A 24,690-nucleotide genomic window follows, 5' to 3' on the forward strand; every position below is an offset into this window, starting at 1 on the left:
AATGCAACATATGGTGCAATATTGTGCCATATCTCAAACTTATAAAATTCTATCACGTCATTTTTAATTTCATGATTGCTTCATAGGATAGATATTATGAACTTTTTACATCCAATTGTCTGAGTGTACTAATTGCATTCTTTTGTGCTTTTCTATCCTTTTTCAGGCGTTGGAGTCATTCTAGTGACCGTTAGTGGTGCTGCCTGGCGAATGACGGCTCCCGGTGCTCCGCCATGTCTTGGGCTTGGTTCCACCGTGGATCTGGGACGATGTTCGCGAAGACCTTGTGGACGTAATGGAAGCACACCCCACGGACTGTTGTATCCCGAGTTTCAGCATCGGCCACCTCCGCCATCCTATCAGGCCAGCATGCAGGAGTACAGATTGAGGTGAGTGTTTTATTGATCGTGGTAAATTATCCCTGTACACTTTAATCTCTCACTTACCGCTCTCTGTAACAATCATGATCCGCAACTAGCGTTGGGCAAATTTGTCCAGAACATCGATGTTACTGAATCGATTCACATTTGAACTGTCGAATCGATTCACCGATTTAATCGAATCCTTTGCATCGATGTTTTTGAATCGATTCGAATCGGATGAAAATTGAAATTTATTAAGTTTGAAATGAGACCAAATGCATTTGTATTCGATTTCAACATCTTTCAATCAAATCAGTTTTGAAAATCAATCGAACCAATTTACTACTTCAAGGCTAGTTCAAAATATTTTTTCTTTCCGCAAACTTATTAAAAAATATTTAACGATTTGAACAAAATGAATCGAATCAAAAAATCGAATGAAGAGAGAATCGATTCACCCGATTTTAGGTGCTCCAAACATCGATTCAAAAAATCGATTAATCGGAATGCAAACATCGATTTTCGGAACATCGATTCAAAATCGCCCAACGCTATCCGCAACACATTATTAGAGTCCATCTATCATGTACTGCTTTCTTATTATATAGGGGAAATAACAGTACATGAGTAAATCCATCTGAAGCTCCAAACCTGAGGGACACTATTGCTGTCAGCTGTGTATCATACCCCCGCGGAAAATAAGTGAAACAATAGGTTTTATCATCGCCCTCTCTCTTCAGAGCTCTCGTTTGCTGTTGTTATTTATCAAGCTTGTTACAACTTGCGATACATTGCCAATCATGACCGCTACAGATGCGATATTTTTCTTCGCTTACTTTGTTGGTGCTTCGAAATAAATTGAGTACGAATTCTGCAATGCTTGGTTCTGATAGAAGTAGAAGCAACGCATTAATTGGATGAATCAGGTAGTGTCAGCTAAATGAAATAATTTACAAAGTACGAAGCACTGTGGGTCATGACCCACCGATAATATTGTACAGCTATCCCCAATGTAGGATAATAATTGATGGAGTACCCTATGGAATTTGGATGGATTGGTTCTAACAGGGTTTTTTATGACAACAATAATAATGCATTCACTCCAATGTTCACCGAAATGAGAACGATGGGGACGCATGATAGCTCACATTTTTAGAAAAGGAATAAATCAGCTCAAATATCAGGACTGTAAGGCGATCATTGCCGAGGCTCGTTTGACTGCCTCTTTCTTCCCCATTCTTCCACGAATACAAGGACTTCCAAAAATTCACAAACCAAAGAGGAAATCCAAAAAATCATTCCGGCGAAATGGTTAGTCATAGGATTCCTGGGGCCCAGATAGCCGTAGCGGTAAACGCGCAGCTATTCAGCAAGACCAAGCTGAGGGTCGTGGGTTCGAATCCCACCGGTCGAGGATCTTTTCGGGTTGGAAATTTTCTCGACTTCCCAGGGCATAGAGTATCTACGTACCTGCCACATGATACATGCAAAAATGGTCAATCGGAAAAGAAAGCTCTCAGTTAATAACTGTGGAAGTGCTTATTGAACACTAAGCTGAGAAGCAGGCTTTGTCCCAGTTGGGACGTAACGCCAGAAAGAAGAAGAAGGATTCCTGAGTTTGCCGAAAACCTTCCTCACTAGGTCAATTAAAAATACCCAGGAATTCTCCCAGAAACTATTAGGGTCAGCAAATATCAATAATTACGAGATGATAGTTTCTCCCGACGAAGCGGCTCTTTTCCTCAGAGTTCCAGTTGAAGATATTCCCTAAATCTTCTCGAGGACTCATTATTACCCCAAAGAGCTGCCCATTTGGCATAATTCCATTTGGTATAAAGGGTTTTTGGCATAATATCTTTTTGACATAATCTTAAAATACACTCAAATAAAGATTTAAAAAAAAAAAAAAAATTTTTGACATAACTTCCATTTGGCATAACAGCGATTTGGCATAATTTAAAAAAAAATCTTTGACATTTCAAAACGTTCATGTCAGTGCCTGATATTAGAATGTTTATCAGAAACGAGTAAATTTGACTGAGAGATGGTGTCAGTGCTGATTTTTAGAAAAAAAAAAAAGAAGTAAATGTGAAGTACAAGGGAGCCCTTCAGGAGAGACTTATTCCTTTTTTTTAAGTAAATCACGGAGAAATTCCCAATAATTTGAGATAGCTTCTTGGAAATAACGCGCTATGGAATTACCTCGCGCAAAAAAAAGTCGCGAAATGTGCGTTGGAGGCTGTTGATGAAAACATCAGCAACGGAAAGTCACTACTTGACACATATTAGATTGAGCATATCGTTGTAGAACTGTTACCGGAGTTTTTCAACAATTTACAAACCTGCTAACACAGCTTCTTCCCTTGATGTGGGAAGTTATGCCAAGTATGAACTTGAAAAGTAAAGAACTCAAGTAAAATTTCACCTTTTTACCAAAATTAGTTTGTCAGCTTATACAGTTTGAGCGAAATGTCACTTTTACTTGTGGAATAATTGTCCGTTTTATGAAATTATCTCTGCTTCTCAGAAGTGTACAGCTCAAGTAATTTCGGTAGCGGAATCATTCCTTGACCGTTTTTGTCGTATCTTTTTGCACAGTACTACCCATTAATTGGTATTGCGTAGATGGTGATCCCTAGTATAAAGGAGTCCTGATATTGATATAGTTTGAGTGTGGTGAAACACACATTTCACCTTCTTTCTTAAATGCTGTTCTTTTGAGTTTGCAGTTTGCACAACTTTTATACCAAAGCCACCTGAAGTAAATGAACATCGATCTTGCCGTGCCTATGATTTGCCACACTGCAAAGGTCAAAGAACAGCTTATGTTTGGAAGAAGGTAAAGTTTTGAATAGGTTAATTCGCCAAATGTTGAACCGCCAATTGTCGAACCGCCTACTGAACTATTATCCGTGTATCAATTAATATTTGTAGCACTTGAGGCAAGCACCTTTTTTGAGATTTTCCTTCTATAAAACATTGACTGTTTTTCTTACTTAATGTATGCGCCCTCAATGCTTGAAAAACCAAGCTAACTTTTTAGGCTAGGCTCACATATCGTTTAAAATTCAATTGCTGGCCGCTCGGTTGTTCGGATCTCGGTAAAAGAATGAAAACCTCGATTTAGGTCAACTGAGTGTGTGGATTATCATGGATAAGTATTATTATTATTAGCTTTATTAGGGAGATTTTCAGCCCGTGGCTGGTTCATCTCCAATGGATAAGTAATTGCAGTCGTTCAGATAGCCATATAACATTTATCTAGGCGAGTCCACTCTATGACACCAAATCTAATACTGCTCATATTACTCCTTCATGAAACGATACGTCTAAGTATTCAAGCTACAAGCGTGACTCGGAAGGTGTCGGTCGGAACTCGGAAATGATGCAATTCTGTTGTTTAGAATCAAAGATGACCTACATTTGATTTGAGCAGATCATTATCGAGGCCAAAGGTAAGACAAATATATGCGGAAGAAGATTAGATTCTGAGTCAAAACGCCGGGGAAAAAATTGAATCTTCGATTTGGTTCCCAAGACTGCAGTGCCGAATCCAGTTATCCAGTAACACATATGAAAATGTATTCTTCAAACTGTGCAAATGACCGTTATGCCAAACGGCCTTATGCCAAATGGGGTAGAGCCTTTAAAACTACTTGTCTTCAGGAAGGAGAGCTCATCGTTCAACTTCAAAATCTATAGCCTACAAACACCCAGCGAGCCATCCCTAACACATCGAATCATTCGTTCCAGCATAAGATGGCAGCGTTTCACCACATGGTTCATAGGATGAAGACTCTACCCCTCAGCGAAGACACCGACGAACGATCAACGAATGCAAGAAAATGACGATCTCCCGTAACGCAGGTAGATCATCTTTACGTGGTACGTAAATGTCCACTTACGTACCACGTAAATATGATCTACCTGCGTTACGGGAAAAAGTCAAGGGGCTTAACAGACCCCCAAAGGACCTCTGCGAGTTGGGGTGTTGTCCAGAATGTGGTGAAGTTCACAGTGGACTCTGATAAACCTTCATAAAAACCTAGTGGGTGCGAACTGGAAATCAACAAGCAGCCATGCTCTGTCAAGCAAACATTTTCATCAATATGGTCCAAGTATGCCTAGGAGAGTGTAGCCATTACTTCGTCACGCTAAAAAAATGCTTTATATTTTATGTGACACATAAAACTATCAACTATTGAAAAGACGTTTCCTTGGTCTTATTGATGCGTAAGTTTTTCAGAACTTATGTGATTTATATTTTTACTAACAGAAGTCAGAAACTATCTGATTTAGCTAATTTATAGGACTTATTGCCTGCATCAGACTACAGAAGCTTTGTGTGAAATATTTTAGGTGTGCATCTTGAAAATGGTTTTCTACGTGACAAGCAAACACACAATGGTTAGCACTAGTAGACAAAATTGTGTTCAAACTGAATGACCAAAATGTTGGAGACCGCACCCCTCAGGTCCCAATGTAAAGCACAGGCAACGCGAATACCGTTTTGATTCATATTACGGACACTTAAGGCCTCAGTGAAGTATAACCCAGCATGGACCATACAAAATAAATCATTCTGTATGATTTTTTAGCGTTATCGAGCGTCGGAAGCCCTTAACTTTCGGATGGTGGGTAAAGAATACGTGTCCGCAACTTGAATAATTTGAAATAAATCAAAACGTGTGGCCTTTTTATGATTCTTATTCCGGACGCTCCCTCACTTTTGCCTCATATTCCGGACGCTTTGATTCGAATTCCAGACAGCTCATGATAATCATTAATGGAACAGTCAAATCATTAATTGAAATCGTTCAACCACTTAAGAGACGTCTAAGTTAGTTGGGCATTATAAATTTGCAATGATATTTATGGAAAAAACCTAATAAAACGAGCCTCGAAAATGAGAACTTTTGGACGGCGAAAATTGAAACATTTCGTGTGAAATGTTTCCCATACAAACGAGAGTGTCCGGAATTTGAAGCTGTCCGTAATATGAATCAAAACGGTATATCTGATGATATTATTCAATACGCGATGCGAAAGAGAGGACCTTCCGAGGATGAATATGTGGCGAAAAGACATATGGTTACTAAGGGAAAAGTGACCTACGCAGCGGTCCTCCAGTGCGGAAAAGCTGGCACGAGTCAAGCGATTAAGAGGACATGGCAACAGTGCAGAGGCCAACACCAAGCCTAATATCATGAAAGCCAAGAAAAAAGAACCACGGGATAGTCCTAACCAGGCAGTGCATCCACAGGAATCACGGTCGAAAAGCAACAGCATCCCGTGGATGAGAGTTTGAAACAAGAAACAACAGCGAAAACCGAAAACGGAGCCCAAGGAGAATGATAAACCGAAAATAGCGAAACGTAGGAACTTAGGCGATGCTCTCATTATCAAAACGGAGGAAGCGAAATACGCAGAGGTTCTGCAGGCGATGCGAAGCACGGAGAAGTTATCGCCATTGGGCGCAGATGTGCGGAGCATAAGGCGGACTAGGAATAGTGAAATGATCCTAGTCTTAGAGTAGGACGCCAAGCAAATGGGTGCAGTATATAAGCAACTAGCACATGAAGTACTTGGCGACGAAGTAGATGTGAGATCATTGACTGCCCTCAAATAGCAGTGTGTCATCGACGTAGCTAGTAAGGCCGTCCACCTTAGAAAGGGCCCGCAGGGCACCCAGGTGGCGACGATAAGGCTGCCGGTTGCAGAGGCCAATAAAGCGAAGAACTTGGGCATACTCAAGATGGGCTTGTCGGTATGCTGGCTGAGCATACAACAGCCTCCTGAAGTTTGCTTCAACTGTTTCGGGAAGGGCCATAAGTCGTGGAATTGCAATGGTCCTGACAGAGGTGAGCTGTGCAGAACGGGCGGACCCAAATGTCTTGGCACAAGTGGAGTATCAAAGCAGCCAAAACGGAAGTACCGTAAAACGGGGTAACTTTGATAGTTTTTTCGAAGAAAACTTGAATATTTATGCATGCTGTTTCAAAGAATTATAATTTATATTTTTAAAACAAGTACTGGCATTCTACCTATCGATTGCTGTTTATAGATTGCCAAAAGATTTATTTTGAATGGATATATAATTTTTCAAATAATCGAAAGTCGGTTTTCTGTTTTGGGGTAACTTTGATAATGGAGTATGCATCGAACAAAATTGAATGAATTACGAACATTTGTAGGGCATTGCATACCTATAGGCGTTTAACGTTATATGGAAATTTGTGACTTAGATTACAAAAATGGTCCTGGTTTGTGAAAATGCTTTTCGCTAAGAGATTTGAGACCGTATTCAAGTTCTATGATAACTAGGCTGCCAAATTTAAGTGGCCAATTTTGAATAGTTCATTTCAAATAGTGATTGTACAACAGATTGTTTGTAAGCGTTTCAAAAATGCTAAAATTGTGTCAATTTTTAATATTCGTGTAAAAAGCCTCAAATGGTCTCGATTCAAATGAAAACAGCTCTTATATGGAGTGCCATACTAAAATTCTTCAGTTTTGCATTCGTATTGCTTAACCGATTAACAGAATTTATGATATATCGTTTAGTATGTGGTGGGTTACGCACTATCAAAGTTACCCGCATTATCAAAGTTACCCCGTTTTACGGTAACACAATTAAATTTAAACCTCTGTGATGCAACTCAGCAGCTGCTTTGGCAGTCAGTCTCGGAAACGAAGACCGACTTGGTGGACCCATACCGCTGTTCTTATGCAGAGTTAAAAGTCACGTCACAGCGGGAAAGCAAGAGAGAACTAATGCGCGCCTCAATAATCTGCACCACCTGAGCAAATCCAGAACATCAGGGACTCACGCTCCGCAGCTTTTTTTTACATTTGTGTATAAACAATTTTTGAGATATATTAACGGATTTGCTCAAAAAGACACGCGATGTTCCCCGGAGGAAACGAACAACCGTGGTTTTGCTTTCTTCATTCTTATGGAAGATAACATTGCGGTAGTTCATCAAACGCAGTTGTTCCTTTCCTGGGCTATTCGCCGCAAGGAAATTAGGGCAAATGGGCGTTTTTGGAAACTTTACAATAGTAGTGCAGTTTATCATATCCTGCGGACCAGTCAATACTACAGTCACCCCACAGTTATGAATAGCACACAGATATGGATCAAAGTTGGATAAAACGGAGAATATCTCATCAAATAGAGTTGCAATCAGGGCTGGAAAACGTCTATGTAAAGACAGGATGTCGCGCGACTTTTACATAGTTGCTTACCTCACTGTCATCGGACGACGAGACAATGACAGAGATTTTCTCTAATTTCTCTTTCATTTTTCCGACACTACAGCCTGTGACGGAATCGCAAACTTGACTATTGTTAGTTAATTATCTGGTATAATTGTTGTTTACATCGTTGGATTCAAGGAAGGATATCCACTTAACGTTTCAAACACATTTACTTCCCGAAATTCTCCAAAATGAGATACAAACTTTAATAGCAAAACAACATTAAAATTGCACTCGTGAGTGCTCTGTCTCTGCGACTTGATGAAGTGAGCACATGAAATATAGTTTCGACATGCGACAATGAGAAGACTCGTTTCGTCAGTGTTGCAAGCCGGTCATGATACCTAACAGCCCTGGTTGCAATTACGCAGAACCCATTTTACCTACGCGAACCATAAATCTATACAGCATCGTAATCAACAATAACATGCTTAAACACATTTGTTCCGTTCGTAGGAAATAAAAAGTCATACATATGCCTAGAAGCGTTGATTCATATCTGTGGGGCATTGAAACCCATACCACAGTTATGCATCAAAGATTAGACGATTCCTAAAGAAACGCCAAAACGTATGCTTCCACTAGCACACCATTCGTTTGCCTCGCAGATAAATTGCTGTTATAGTGTTCTGATCCATGATATGAGTCGATTTGATCCATAATACGGACCCATTTTTATCTGTAGCTAGAACTAGAAACGAGCGCTTTGCCTTTTTTGTACGAAATTAAACTCGAATTTCGCGAAATTCCGTTTTATTCCGTTTGTTTTCAATTTTCCGTGGAAATATTTTAACAATTTGGCGAAACGAAACGAAATAGCAAAATACAAATTTTGCCTGTATGAGTTCCGTGGAATTCCGCTGAATTTCGTTTCGAAGCGTTTTTGACGGAATCATTCGGTATTTCGCATACCCTTAGGATATGTCTCAACAGCTAGCTATTCGCTCTAACGAAGGTACGGTGCTGCCATCTGGAAAAAGTTTACTCTATGCGTGAAGCGTCGAAAGTTTAACCCGGCAAGGTATAGGAAGTGAAATTTCAAATGCTTGTATAAAATTAATTACAATAGCTATTTAAATTCTTTTCAGTACATGTTGATGGGCTACATTATAGACACATTATTTTGATTTTTATATTTTTTCTTCAATTTTATGCGGATTCTATAGCTTATCATAAATCTAACCCCGTACACTTAACAGAATTTAATTAAATTTAGTTTTGAATTTTTTAGAAGCATTTGAAAATTGACTCCCTATGCTTTGCCATGCAAATAAATCAGAGCTTCACGCAAAGGGTCAACTGTGGTAATTGCCTCCGTCATCGCGAATAGGGACGACAGGACGATACCCAATCCAAGAAGTAGTTTCTATCACAAGCGACGGTTTTGCGATAACAACAATCAACGGGGTGTTCTATTGCAGTTGTTACGCGCCCCCAAGGTGGTCGATTGAGGAATTTTCCCACATGGTCGATAGGATGATAGCCGAACTAGCTAATCGGCAGCCAGTAGTGATAGCTGGTGACTTTAATGCATAAGCAGTTGAGTGGGGTAGCCGCTGGGCCAACCAAAGAGGCCAACTATTTTTGGAATCCCAGGCTGCCTTAAATGTAGAGCTAGTAAATGTGGGTAAAGTGAGTACCTTCCGCAGAAATGATGCAGAATCGATTATCGACATTACGTTCTGTAGTCCCAACCATTTAGGTACCATAAACTGGCGCGTTGATAACGGTTATATTCGCTATAGTATTATTCCAAGGGGGTGAAGGATAGTGCGAGGGACTTCGACCCAAGTCCGGGGTTGGAAAACAGCGCGCTTCGACGGCGAAATATTCACCGAAGCCCTGAGGTGAAACGGAGCACTCTGGTCATAAATGGCGAAAAGCTAACTACTGTGATATCACGAGCGTGTGATGCTTCCATGCCGAAGAAAGCCCCTCCTAGTGAGAACAGGCCGCCGGTGTTTTGTTTGTTTGTTTGTTTATTGTCCAGTAGCGTAAGATACTTATCTTAGCTCAGTCCATAGACGTAGTTTACGCAGCAGTTTAGGGCCACACAAAGTCTTCCGAATGAGCTTGCACTAGGACGGACGTGAAGGACATCAAGAAATGTGGCAGAATCAAGGCTTTGAAGAGTTTCAGATTTGTAGCAATCGTCGCAGTGTATGTACAACTATACCAGGTTCGAAGGCTCGCGTAGATCTTTCTGCATTGCTGTGCTATGAGTCCATCCCATAGCAGATCATTTTGGAAAACGAAACCAAGGTTGATTACACTTTCCGTCCATGCGATTCTATGGCCGTTCATCACTTTTGCGGATGCCGGTGAAACGGGACCGTTCACTCTACGTCGTTGACTTGCAATGTACATTGCCTTACTCTCAGCTGGACTTACGTGGAGTTCGTTCCGCTTTGACCAATCCGCAACTAGTGCAAGATCGGTATTCACCATCGTGACTAACTCGCGACTACAGGGATCCATGGGACATACGTAAAGTTGCACATCATCGGAGTATAATTGAATTGAGCAATATCTTAACACAGTTGGTAGATCGTTTATGTGGCAACAAAACAGTAACGGTCCAAGTACTGAACCTTGAGGTACACCAGACGACGCCTCAGCACTGCTTTACATACGATCACCACAGAAGACGGTCTGCCTTCTATCGACCAGATACGATTGTATTAGACTAACAGCGGCATTGGAAAAGTTGAACTGTGATTCCAGCTTGTCCAGAAGTTTTCCATGCGGAATAGTGTCAAATGCCTTCGAAAAATCTAGTATCACTAGTATACCGGTGCCTTTTTTATCGACGATAGCTCCCAAATCATCGTGAACTCTGAGGACTGCCGTTTTGATGCTTTGACCTCCACGGAAACCAGCTTGATACTCGGAAAGTAAGCTGTTGTTTTCAATGTAAGACGTCATTTGCTGTTTCAGTACTTTCTCAAAAGCTTTTGACAATGCACAGAGATAGCTGATCGGTCGCAGATTACTAATATCGTTCAAATGCACTTTCTTTCTGAGAGGCAGAACTTAAGCGTGCTTCCAGCACTGGTGTACTGGTGGAGCGAATCAAATGCAAATATTCGTGCGATCTGTTTTCGGGCTAGACAAGAATTGTAACGCGCACGCACAGAAGCACAAAGCGAAGAACGCGGTGCACTGTGCAGTATTCAGAGAAGCAAAGTTAGCTCTTAAAAAGGAAAGAGTCGAAAACGGACATGCTTTGATAGTTTATGCCGGAGTGCAAACTGGAGCCCGTGGGTAGATGCCTACAGCATGGTAATGGCTAAGACCAAAGGTGCCATGGTGCCCCAAGGGAAGTCACCCGAGCTGCTGCAAGCGATAATTGATGTACGGTTCCTACATCATCCCACAAGCCCATGGCTCTCAGCTTCGTATGCGTCAGATGAAGGTGAAGAAGTGGCGAGGATGACGAACGAAGAGCTGGTAGGAGTCGTGAAATCATTCGCGTCAAACAAGGCACCGGGGCATGTTGCTTTAAAAGCGGCAGTGAATACAGATCCGGACAGGTTCACATCCACGATGCAACGCTGCATAGATCAAGAAATCTTTCCGGATGTATGGAAGCGACAGAAATTGGTGCTAAAACCAAAGGCGGGGAAACCACCAGGTGACCCGTCGGCGTATAGACCTATCTGGTTACAAGATACGACGGGCAAGTTGTAGGAGAGGTTTATCCTCAACAGGACAGTACCTTATACAGAATGTGTGGACGGCCTGTCCAACAAGTAGTTTGGATTCAGGAAAGGTAAATCTACTCTGAACGCTATCCAGTCGGTCGATCAGACAGCTGATGTGGCAATCGAGCATCAAAGGAGCAGCATCCGTTACTGCGCGGTTGTCACTCTGGATGTGAATAATACGTTCAACAGCGCCAGCTGGGAAGCAATAGCACACGCGCTTCACCGCCTCAAGGTACCGGTGCAGTTGTGTAAGCTTCTAGAAAGCTATTTTGATGGTAGGATTCTACTGTATGACACAGATGAGGGGCAGAAAAGCGTTCGAATTACCGTGGGAGTACCTCAAGTACAGGAGTACTGAGGTTGCCCCTTCCGACGGGTGTTAAGATCGTTGGCTTCGTCGACGATATCACCCTAGTGGTCTATGGTGAATCGATGGAGGAAGTAGAGTTGACTGCAGCGCACTCTATCTTCATAGTTGAGAAATGGATGAGGTCTAAGAAGCTAGGATTGGCCCATCACACTGAGGTTGTGGTGGTTAACAACCGCAAGTCCGAACAACGGGCGCTTATCTCGGTAGATGATTACACCATAGAGTCCAAGTGATCCTCTTGGGGTAAAAGTCGATGACAAGCTCAGCTTCGCTAGTCAAGTTGAATATGTTTGTAAAAGGGCATCTACGGCTATAGCGGTGCTTTTGAGGATGATGTCTGCTGTAATTGCCAGCAAATGCAAGCTCCTGGCAAGCGTGGCGTATCCATACTAAGGCATGGAAGACCAATCTGGTCAAAGCGAACGAGCAGAAACCTAAAACCTGGAACGCACGTATAGGATATTGTACTCAAGAGTAGCAAGTGCATACCGAACGGTTTTTAAAGAGACCGTGTGCATCATAGCCGGGATGACGCCTATCGGACTCATCATCAAGGAGATGTTCAATGCTTCAACCAAAGAGATACCAGAGCAGTCCAGCAGAGTCCAGAGGTTGGCAGCAGGAATGGGATAACTCCACTGAAGGTAGATGGACCCATCGGCTAATACCAAATGTGTCAGATTTGTTTAAAAGAAAACATGGGGAAGTGAACTTTTACCTGACGCAGTTTTTGTCAAGAGTTGGTTGCTATAGGCAGTTCCTGTATAGATTCGGGCACTCCGAATTTCCTGCGTGCCCGAATTAATTCAATTAATTAAATAATTCAATTAATTCACTAGCACAATTATGCTAGTGTGGAGGAAACAGCGAAGCATGTCGTGTTCGGACAATATAATCCAGCCAATGTGTGCGGATCCCGAGTGCTGGAATGCAGTAACTACGGGTGTTACTCATATTATACTAGAATTGGAGCGCCAATGCACATTGGGGAAATCCGAACCCAAAGGTGGAAAAAATTGATAACTTTCACAATAGAAAGATAAAAAATAAGTTTTATAGCTTATTCGAAAGGAAATTTTCTCAAGAATCGATTGGTGATGGTTTCATGAATGTGTGGCCACTCTGGGATAAGCTATGCTGCCCGTTTTGCCCCAATTCCTTGAAAATTTCAGATTTTCATGTTGTTTTGAGTAAAGCTGTTTTATTGTGGAGATTATTTCCCATGAAATCCATCATTTCTAGTCCATTCAACAATGTTTCACAGAGAACGTTATAAAAAGATGGAAATTTAGGGGATTGTGGGGCCAAATGTACAATGAAATATTTTTTAAGAGGAATTTTTGTTTTAAATTTTTTCAACGTGTTTTTATATTGAAATAAATTTTAAAATAGTCTAATAATCATGAATATAGCTTGCAAAAATAAGTTGTATTAAAATTTTTAGAATATGTGAGCTCATTATTTATGCTCTGTGCAAAATAATTTGAATAATTTACCTTCTTATATCACAAATTCCAAACATTTCCAAACGATGTGCGATAGTTTGGGTAAACGATATTGATCTAAATGATCGATTGCCGTTAGCCTCATTGATAGGAGATAGTGGGAGCATATAGTGTTTTGGCTAGGTTTGCCCCAATTCCCCTAAAAACGATTTCTTTCATAATTAATTGAACAGATATCCCCGAATTAAATTTATTATGTACTAAATTGTTTATTCAGTGGTTGATATAGTATTTAAATCCTAAATCATAGGAGATTATGGGGATCTTTTACACATAAATAAAAAAAAACAAAAAACAAATAAAAACACTCAAAAATGGATCCATTAAGTAACCATCTGCAGTTTTTTTTCTGATTGAAACAAATCACTCAGAATTAAATTAGTTACACAATCATGCCTGAATAAATTTCATGAGAATAAAATTGCGTAGAATTGCCCAAGTAGCTCTGTCTGCACCCTACTACTGAAAAAGGGATCATAAACAAACAAAGTATTTCATATATTTCAATATGACACATTTTGATTAAAGATGTAATACTTAATAATGCTTAATTCAAAATAAATTGACGCTTATATTGAGCTGTTCGGTAATCCAATCCGCATGGTTATCAAGTTAATTAACTCATTACGCGTGGTAAAGATGGACAAATCATGGGTGAAATTATAAAAAAAAATCCACGTGCTCGGCTGGGATTCGAACCAAGGACTCTCGTATGCTAGACGAGCGCTTTACCAACTAAGCTACCGAGCCCGTAAAGCGTTTTACGGGCTCGGTAGCTTAGTTGGTAAAGCGCTCGTCTAGCATACAAGAGTCCTGGGTTCAAATCCCAGCCGAGCTCGTGGATTTTTTTCATATTTTCACCCATAATTTGTCCATCTTTACCACGCGTAATGAGTAAATTAATTTAAATTTCTTCATGTTATGCATTTCAGAAGGCTCTTGAACATGCTTGAAATTCAGTCAAATAGATGTAACCATAATTACTGTTTACAATATTAACAAAGTATGGTCCACCATTAGGAACAATGATGTCAACCAACAAGCAATCTGTTAAGAGCAAATGTAGAGGCAACATAACAAACATAGTAACTATAAATTATACTAACGAAATTAATGATCGATTTTGGAAAAATTAGAATTGAGCATTAGTAACAACTGCATTATCACTTTTATGATAACTTTTTCTGTAGTGTATAGTGGCAATTGGAATATTGAATATCAAATATCCATAAAAAGACAAAATTATTTCCCGAATTATTTCTTGTAAAATGCAATTTGACTCTCACGAAATTGCTACAGTAATGATTGAATAACTAATTTGATCCTGAGTAATTTGTTGCAATCAGAAAAAAACGGCTGATGATTTCTTGATAGATTCGTTTTTGATATTTTTATTTGGTTATTTTTTTGTTTATGTGTAAAAGATCCCCAAAATCTCCTATGTTTTATGATTTAAATATTGAATCAGATACAGAATAAACAATTCAGTACACAATAAATTTGATTTGGGAAAAAAGTTGAATTAATTACGAAAGGAATCGTGTTTAGGGGAATTGGGGCAAAAATAGCCAAAAAACTATATGCTCCCACTATCTCCTATCAATGAGGCTAACGGCAATCGATCATTTAGATAAATATCGTTTACCCAAACTATCGCACATCGTTTGAAAATGTTTGGAATGTATGGTATAAGAAGGTAAATTATTCACAAAATGTTGCATAGAGCAAACATAATTATCATACATATTCTACACATTTTACTAAAACTTATTTCTGCAAGCTATATTCATGATTATTTGACTATTTTAAAATTTATTTCAATAAAAAAACACATTGAAAAAATTTAAACAAAAATTCCTCTTCAAAAATATTTCATTGTACATTTGGCCCCATAATCCCCTAAATTTCCATCTTTTTATAACGTTCTCTGTGAAACATTGTTAAATGGACTAGAAATGATGGATTGCATGGGAAATAATCTCCACAATGAAATAGTTTTACTCAAAACAACATGAAAATCTAAAATTTTCAAGGAATTGGGGCAAAACGGGCAGCATAGCTTATCCCAGAGTGGCCCCACATTCATGAAACCATCACCAATCGATTCATGAGAAAATTTCCTTTCTCGAATGAGCTATAAAACTTATTTTTTATCTTTCTATTGTGAAATTTATCAATTTTTTCCACCTTTGGGTTCGGAATTCCCCAATGTGCAATGGCGCGCCAACCAAGAGTTGGCTGCAGAGGATTAGCCCTGCCGAGGCTGGTCCCTTGTAACATTGTTTAAGTCGGCTATGAGAAGCAGTTTGCTTTTGCTACTTCTGCTAATGTGTCAAATACTATATGCTCTGGACCCCGCCCTGCAGAAATACCATAAAATGGTTTTGGGGACAAAGGCTCTGAGGCCAACGGTAATGTCTGTGCACTCTATACATCACTTGAGTAATTCAGCACACTACCATAGTTTCCTTATTAACAAAGCGATACACAAATGCAATAATATTCAATTGGCAAAGACAGCTCTCAGTTATATAGTATGGAAGTGTTCATAGTAGCACTAAGCTGAGTAGCAGACTCTGCAAGCAGCCTGTTGTCGTGAGAAATCTTTCAATTCTAAAATATGATGCAGACTACAGGCTCTTTCTTAGTCTTGTTTCATTGCATCGTTGCCTGTTTATTGAACAAGACAAAGAAACTCCATATAATAGAACTTGCGTCAAATGCTTCGCGGTGTTTGTTTATTCCGATAACACATGTGGCAACCACTTCAACACAAAAAGACAGCTCCTCCCAACTTTCCAGAGTGCCATAACTCAAAATTAATTATGCACATAATCGCACGACAGCCCTGAATTATTCAATTACTAATTAAAACAATTTTCCCAAACGAGATTTAGACAAATTGTAGTTCCAAGAGTGGTGTATCGTGTTTGCAATGTACACACATAGGCGAGCTGAGCTTTCCAGGCGGGTCATTATTCACTATCCTAGCCGGGGAGCAATATCCTCGTGATGCACCACCGTTCGTGCCAACCGCAAAACGGTGTGATAAAGTTTTGTCTGCGTCCTCCCGATTCCATCAACGGAGACACAGTGGGAATAAAATTGATACAAAATGGCACCGTATTCATGCGACTGATTGCAGTTCTCGTGAAACCTCCCTGTTCCATGTAAAAATGTTATTTTTTCTGGAATAATGAACATTTGTAACCAGTTGCACCACAGTCCAATGATGTTCTCCTTTCAAGATCTTGGCTCTGTTATGGATTATTTCCGGTTGAGCCTTTATTTTTAATTAGTCTTATTTTATAACGTTTTTGAAAAGATGAAGAGGTTTTGCGCCCTTTTGAGAAGTATTTGAATTAAAATCACTCAAAAGGGCTTTTCCCTCTTTCAAATTTTTTGTTAAAATCAATAAATAATAATAATAATAATGTAACCAGTTGCAGCTAACAAAATATATTTTACTGGTGTGAAACAATTACTCGATTGGAAAACACTTTATTTAGTGTCAATTATTAGAAATGCCCGTTTTGTCCCTTTTTACCCTAACAATTTGATGGTATTTAAGAAAATATGCAACTGATTAGAAAAAATCGGACGATTCGTATCTAAATAAGGTGGAATCATTTGAGAATACAATGGACAATATTCAAGCTTTTAAAATTTGATCCAAATTTGATGTGAATCAATAAATTCAAATGTAAAACAATTTTTTCTTTTTTTTTCTTCAGCCTCAAGCTATTCGATAAAATAAGTAGAAACGTCGCATGAAGGAAATATAATGCATATTTCTTTGACATTTTTATCATGATACATGGAAGTTTTCGAGAACCGAAATCAGTCGCATGAATCAAGTGCCGTTTTGTGCCAATTTTTCCCACTGTGTGACAGGCGTGTCAGGTGTGATATATTCACTCCAGCGGATTCTGCTTGCAGTCGCCATTGGCGCGCGCCATTTCCGACCACAAATCGCAATACATACTCTCTAACCCAACGCACAAAATCAAATGTTCCGTCGATGATGCCGTCGGTTGGGTCCAGGGCCGTGATTGCGACTAGCAGTGGGTCTGCGGGACTGTATGGTAATTATTCAGATTAACATTTGCACATTTATCTCAATTATGGAGCCTGGGGTCCATGGGAACATTTCCACACCTGCTACGCAGTTTGATCCTGGCAAACTGGGAAAGCGCTGCCTCTAAGCGAGTATTCTGCAAAACATGCAGCTAACAAGACTAATATTAGGTAAGAGATTTTGAACAAGCTTCCGGAATCACCTTCTGATGCACTTCGCCGCATCGCAATGTTGAGTTCTGTTCATGGGATATGCACAAGAGTTATTCAAACAAACTTGTTCTTGCTAGATGTACGCGCATTTCATTCCATGGAAATTGTTCTCTAAATCAACACTTTTCTCTTGCTTACAGGCTTCTTCTACTAGATCGAGATCGTCAATCTGGAAGAATGCGCAGCACAGCATCGCCACCGCCCACCTACCGGTCCAACGTTGGGAGTCTATTGAGGTTAGTATGCTGATTGACCAGTGCTGCTAAACGTCATGAGTTTCACGTGACGTTGATAATTGAGTATTGCTAATATCTCTCTTTCCCTGTAAAATTTCATCGGAAAATGTCGGATTGTAATAGCTGATGTAATATTCTACTTGCGATCGCGTTATTGGGTTTGAAAGTTCTCCAAAATTCGACATATAACAGCACTGTGTTGTACTGTTACGTTGTGCACATTTGAGATTATTAATTTATAACGAAAGGCTAAAATTGACAATGCAACAAAATTGTTTTGCTATTGGTTTGCTATTGTCATGAAAAGGAATCGCTCTGGGAGGGAGAAACCAATACAAAATTTCTCTACGTCACAGTGAGCCGAGATTTTGCTGTCACGAACTGTCACTGTGAGCCCGGATCTTAAACAATGGACGAACATGATAAAAGCGCGTAATTAGCCTAAGCATATTTTTGCATTTCATCAAAAGTAGCAAAAATCGAATTAGAATCAATTCATGCACATTCAAAAGTAACGTCACGAGAATACCGTTTTTGTCTAATTGAATGTAACGTATTGAAATGAGGCTCTATTTACTGTTTTCATTAAAACTGAAATTTAAACGCATGAAAAACTGTGGTCCTTTTCAATGTTTGTCCAGAAAGATTGAAGGTACACAACAAATGAAAACTAGCCATTTTCACTAAGCCTGCCTTGATTGTCGTTGACGAACTGGAGTATTCTTGCAATTTGGAAAACAATTGTATCCAATTTCGTGTGTAGTATCGGTGCCTCCCTCCCAGGAATCGCCTATCTAGATGCGTCGAAAATGTCTTCCCAGAAAATCATTTTTTTCTGATCGCAGTAAGCAGTTGAGAATGAATGTCACTTCAAAGGGGGCTCTCTGTAGGAAATTCCATGACCCATTCAGTCAAGGAATTTATTTACCTTTTTTTTTAGCAAAACAGCATACCGTTTTGTTTCATATTCCGAACAGACTCATATTCCGAACACCCGGTTTTTGTATGGCGATTTGGATGAAATATCAGGCAGTCAATTGCAATTCAATTTTAACGTCATCCACTCTATTTTAAACCGCGAGTGATGATTCTCTTGTTCGAGACCAGTAAAACCAACTCAGATAAATTTACCGTTTTGTCTCAAATTCCGAACAGACTCATATTCCGAACACTCGAATTTTGTATGGCGATTTGGTTGAAATGTTTTGCTGAAATATGTCACCAAATAATAAGGAAATGGCAGTTAATTGCAATTCAATTTTAACAATTCCAATATAATTTTTACCGTGGGAGTAGTTATGACTCTTGAGTTTGAGACCAGTAAAACAAGCTCAGATAAATTTATTTACAAAATTATTCATGTGAATAAGATTTATTTGTGCTGTTCGGAATTTGAATCAAGGTGTTCGGAATATGAGACAGAATAAACACAGTGTTCGGCATTTGAATCAAAATGTTGTTCCATACTTTTACGTTAAATCAATACTAAAACTAATTAAACCAACGTTATCATTGGTACACCCAACAGCTAACAGTTAGGCTTTGCGAAGAAGTTAAAATTTACACAAATATCATCCAATTTATGCCAATCAGATGCATTTGAAGTCACTGTTGCAAAAAAAGCATTTTTTATTTTTATTGATAAAATCGGTAATGTTGCTTTCAGGTTTCAGGAAAATATATATCTAGTATTGTTATTTGTTTAATACATTCGACAATCTGCCTCACAGTGGGGTAATTTGGTCCGACACTGGTAAAAATTAATTTGATGTTTCTGTGAAACCTTTTGAGTATGGCGTGCTTTGTAAAAGCGTAGATGGCGCTTGTGGCCACCACATAAATTTAACTAATTTCTTTGCAAGAATTTTTAGATGTTTCTGTGATTTTTTAAGAATGTTTCTGGTACAGTGTTTTCGAATGGCGGCGTGAATAATCTTCAGCTTTGATACATGTTAGAATTATTGAATTTGGTTGTAAAATAAAATTATGTAAACCTTTCAACGATGTACTTTTAAAAGTATGATTTCGGCAAAGTCGACAAGCATACGTTTATGGTTATCAGAACTACCCGAAATTCAATAACACAGTGGAGTTAATGGATCTGATAAATGGGTAAAATAATTAAAAAGATTCAATAAATTATTTTAAGAATATTGTTTCAGGAATTTGTAGACGACCATAAAAGCTTCCTAATGATGGGTTGAAAAATATGTAGAGCTGCTGTACAGTGGGGTAACTGTACTTTTTTTTGGGTTAAATTTTTTAACCGTTCCTATGATCTTTTTTGAAGATGATGAAAATATCCATGTACATTCGATTTTCATAATCTGCTGGTTAAGACATAGCGTGTGCAGGTGTTTATGATTTACTAATGGTGGTCTGAATGATATAGAATTTTGTGGCACAGAGGTGTAATTGAACCAGATATTGGGCCAATAAATTTTCAACGTAGCCATGTAGTATTTTGAGGATCATGTTTTAGCAAAATTGTTAAGGACGTTTATGGTCTCAAAATAGTGATCTGAATATCATGGAATTCTGCCGCATAGAAGAGTTAATAAATCAGTTTATTAGGCGAAACTGTGAATACATTTTAACTCATAAAATTCAGTTCCTCAATTATTAAACCGATTGTTCGAGCTTTCATTGAAAGGAAATAGTTGTACCAGATTTAAGCGTTTGCGCAATTCTTCTGAAACCTTACACGTTTTTGTGAGAGGTAAAAGGGTAGGTGTACAGGTTATGGACATAGTGGTTCACTATTTTGCCATACATGATTACTTTAATGTCTTCAAATTTTGAAAATGTTTGTGTGTTGTAGTAGTTAGATTTAACATATATCTTGATGTAAAAACATTCAAAAAGATTTAAAATGTGAAAGTAATTAAAATTTTACATATGGCCAAATAGGAAACCACTATGGCCATAACTGGTACACTTTCCCTATGTTTCTTTTTTTTTTCTTTTTTGCACAAAGCTAATCAAATAGCTCTGGTTTTAGGTCTGGCTTTAACAAATCTTATCAGAAAGGTGCCGGTCAGTGAAAAGATAGCCTCACATATGTTGGGGACTGCTTGGCTTCAATGGTAAACAACATGGATCACTGGAAAATCCGCAATATTCATAAAAATTATCAATTTATAAAATCATCCAATCAGGACTGTCAATGGATCACAAAACTGGTTGTAAAATTCGTCCTAGACCACTGTGCGTTTTTTTAACACGTAGAAAATCATAATTATAGAACATATAAAATTTGTGATTGTCCGACATTTCCCCGAAAACCATTTCTCCGAATGCAATTTCCTCGAATGACGTTTTCCCGAGTGTACCATTTCCCCGAAAATTATTTTCCCGAGTGTAACATTTCCCCGAAAAAAATCCTAATGTAGTTGACATACTGAATACATACATACTATTCATGATCCTGCTGCCAAAAATTATTTAACGTGCTAGACTAGATGAAATGATTAATTTGTTTAAAATCCATATATTTAGAGTAACAGATGTTCAAAATAATGTGCCCCATGCATTTGACAGCCTGATGGAAAAAACGAGCAAATGATAGGCAGTTTAATTGGAAGCGGTATCTTTGGAGTACAGATATTTGGCTTATAGACATTTGGCCGAATTGACATTTTGCTTAGTTTTGCCTTCTTAGAATGATAGGCTGTTCTTCAGATTTATACTGTTTCAATATTTAGTGGTACTTAGCCGATGATATTCCAATTTGAATTTTCCCTTCTTTCAATAATAGGCTGTTCTTTCACATTATTTCGCATGATTACGCAAAGATGCCTTACTTGGCCAAATGCTCTCATGCCATATGCCCACTAGGTTAAACGTAATCTCGTTATACTTAGTGACAGTAGTCACAGAGTGCATTGATCCTTAAAATCTATTATATCTTGCATTACATAATTCAACTTCGAGTCTTCCTTCTATATATTTTTAAAAGACTACATGCTTCTTTATTGATTTACTGACAATCAATATCAGTTTAACAGATAAAAATCTTTTTATGTCTTGGATAGAAGCCAAACGTATTTTTTTCCGAAACGGTCCTAAATAATCATCTAGTCGAATACGTCAAATACAGAAAGCATGTTAGTAATGAAAACTGAAAATGCTAATAATCACTAATTAATTAGAAAAAAAATGTCAATTTGAAAAAAAAAAATGACTGACTTGCGATTCAGCAGCACAATATAAAGACAGCAAAGCTTCAAAGAACTGCCTACGACGATAAGAAGGAGAGACTAGCTTTTAATTATCAACTATTTCAATGCTAACGATTATTAGAGCAGTAATATAAGGAAGAACAACCTATGTTCTAAAGAACGGATATTCATAAAATTGAAAACAAGCCTTTTTTATGTTTTAAACTGTAGTTAAAAAAATAACCATCTGCTTATGTTTAAGAAACAGAAACTACCAACGTGGAAGTCGTGATCGAATGATGGCCTGAACCCGGTTTGCTGAACTGTCAGATGCGTCTCAAATCCACTTAGTGACTCATTTATTATTTCCAAGTTTTCATGCAGTCCTCACTGCACCTCATTTGTGTCACGTCTTTGAATCTTGAAAACTGTTTCCAATCAGTCAAAAATTTATTTCATAATTCTGCTGTTGCCAGTTCAGCCAGATGTCATTCAGATTAATTATGTTTGTACAAACGACACTAAGCATCAGATTTGTTCATCTCTTGAATATTTTATTCAAAACCTACCTTCTACATTTTGTGCATTTTTATTACGATTCTTAGCATAATAAAATTTGAATACCGAACTTCATTTTTTAACATATTTTTGAAAGCAGACATGCCAGTAAAAACTGTCATTGATTTCCAATCCAAATATCACATTTTATCGATTCAAATCATTCATAAGTAAATCATTCGTTTGAAACGATTGTCAAACTTGCTGAATATAGCCTATTACACCAATGATTTAAAAACATATGAATGAAAAATGTCTTTGAAAAAAGCTTTCGGGAAAACAGTACATTCGGGGAAACGGTTCATTCGGGGAAATGGTTTTCGGGAGAAAATCCTTCGGGAAAAAATCATTCGGGGAAATGGTTTTCGGGGAAATGTCGGACAATCAAAATTTGTAATATACGTATAATTGGGGGCCTTTCTTAGCCGAGTGATTAGAGTCCGCGGCTACAAAGCAAAGCCATGCTGAAGGTGTCTGGGTTCGATTCCAGGTCGGTCCAGAATATTTTCGTAAAGGAAATTTCCTCGACTTCCCTGGGCATAGAGTACCATCGTACCTGCCATACGATATACGAATGTGAAAATGGCAGCATAAGCAAAGAAAGCTCTCAGTTAATAGCTGTGGAAGTACTCATAAGAACACTAAACTGAGAAGCAGGCTCTGTCCCAGTGAGGACGTTACGCCAGGAAGAAGAAAAAGTAGTATAATTTGTATTGAAATTAAAGACCACCTTGATCACCGAAGTTTATTGCAAAAGTAATTAAATTCATTATAATACAACGTAAAGGATGAATGTCAACATAGGTAAATGTCATGACAAGACATCCAGAAAATTTAAAAAAAAAATACGTGTCTAAGTTGATTTTTACGAGATGAACATTTTTTACGGTTGCTCCAGATCCTCTTAAAAGCTTTTTAATGGCCACATATATCCAAGAACAATCCCAATCATCCGTTATGTTTAGTAATTGATTTTTGAATTTGAATTTGAATTGAATTTGATGTTTTGAAAAAAAAAAGCGCAGTGATCTAGGATGATTTTCACGAAATGACCATTTTTACGGATGTTCCGGATCATCCAGAGGCCATTATTGTGACCACCTAGGTCCATGAACAATTCAAATAATCTATTGTGTTTTATAATAAGGAGTTCTGATGAGTTTGCAAAAAAAAAACTGTCTTAGATTATTTTCATGAATTGACCATTTTTACGGATATTCCGGATTATCCGATGGAGAACCACGTTGTTTACCATCGAAGCCAAGTATTCCACAACATGTAAGAGACTATTCCTGCACTAAACGGCACCTGTCTGATAAGATTTGGGTCACTTATCAATGAGTTCATTAAAAACCAGAGCTTGATCAGATTTGAGTGAAAAACAAGGGAAAACAGACAAACCCACATTTTACAAAAACGGGGAGGGTTTTAGTGGGGTGGCACCAACGTTGAAAGCTAGTATAACTATTTCCATCTACTAAAAATCAAAAATTTCGAAAATCGGTTGTAGCATTGCTGAAAACGAGCATTTTGAAATTTGTAGTTTCATCCTGAAAATTTACGGTTAATATTAACGTAAAGCGACACCAAAACTTTGCACCTTGTGTAACTTTTCGAAGAATGGTCCGATTTTAAATCTTTTTTTATGGAAACACGTATCTTGACGAGTAGGAAGAGAATCCAAAATATCAGAGTTCTATAAGAAGTATTTATTTTACAATGTCAAAAATAAGGCAATTTTCGTAACGCGACACCATAATAATGTGACTATTTGAAAAAATACGTTTTCAAAGAACCAATAACTCGTTTGAAAAAATTAAACCCACACATAACAATGTCATCTAATACCCTTCTAGTTAACGGATGAGACAATCATATTACACTTGATAAACTATAATACAGGGCTTTTATAAAAAAGTTTTTCAATGTATCAATTTCTCACCAATAAATATTGTCAACTTTATATAACTTTTCAGGTATCTTTTTTACGGTATTTTCAATCAAGTTTATGTTTTTTATACACTTAAACATATTGTCTTTCATGTTCTGCATACTTTTGAAAATATTTCAGAGTTTGAAATTTTGATATCTTGGCGTAGATGTGCGTGGAATGTGTCATAAGACAATAGTTTGGCCCAGCGCTTTCCAAACTCTATTTTAACGACGTTCCATCATTTCGAAAATTCACGTTTTTGTGCATTCTTATGCGTGCCTCCGACAACCTGATGCGTCGCGAAAACCA

At 38.2% G+C, this 24,690-nt stretch overlaps 1 protein-coding gene and 2 non-coding genes across 3 annotated transcripts in view; 2 read left to right on the forward strand and 1 right to left on the reverse strand.

Moving 5' to 3' along the window:
- The window catches only part of LOC110676024, a 540,392-nt gene that overhangs the window by 513,897 nt on the left and 1,805 nt on the right, over positions 1-24,690 (forward strand). Inside the window, exons 5-6 of the mRNA XM_021842375.1 lie at positions 167-389; positions 17,635-17,730. Of these exons, the coding sequence (XP_021698067.1) occupies positions 167-389; positions 17,635-17,730 (319 nt within the window). The remainder of the gene's footprint in view (positions 1-166; positions 390-17,634; positions 17,731-24,690) is intronic.
- Positions 13,883-13,954, reverse strand: Trnaa-agc. The gene has a single exon. It is a non-coding gene; the product is annotated as a tRNA-Ala (tRNA).
- Trnaa-agc lies at positions 13,971-14,042 on the forward strand. Its single transcript has one exon. It is a non-coding gene; the product is annotated as a tRNA-Ala (tRNA).

The sequence above is a fragment of the Aedes aegypti genome, chromosome 2 (assembly GCF_002204515.2).
Source record: "Aedes aegypti strain LVP_AGWG chromosome 2, AaegL5.0 Primary Assembly, whole genome shotgun sequence".
NCBI classification, from domain to species: domain Eukaryota; kingdom Metazoa; phylum Arthropoda; class Insecta; order Diptera; family Culicidae; genus Aedes; species Aedes aegypti.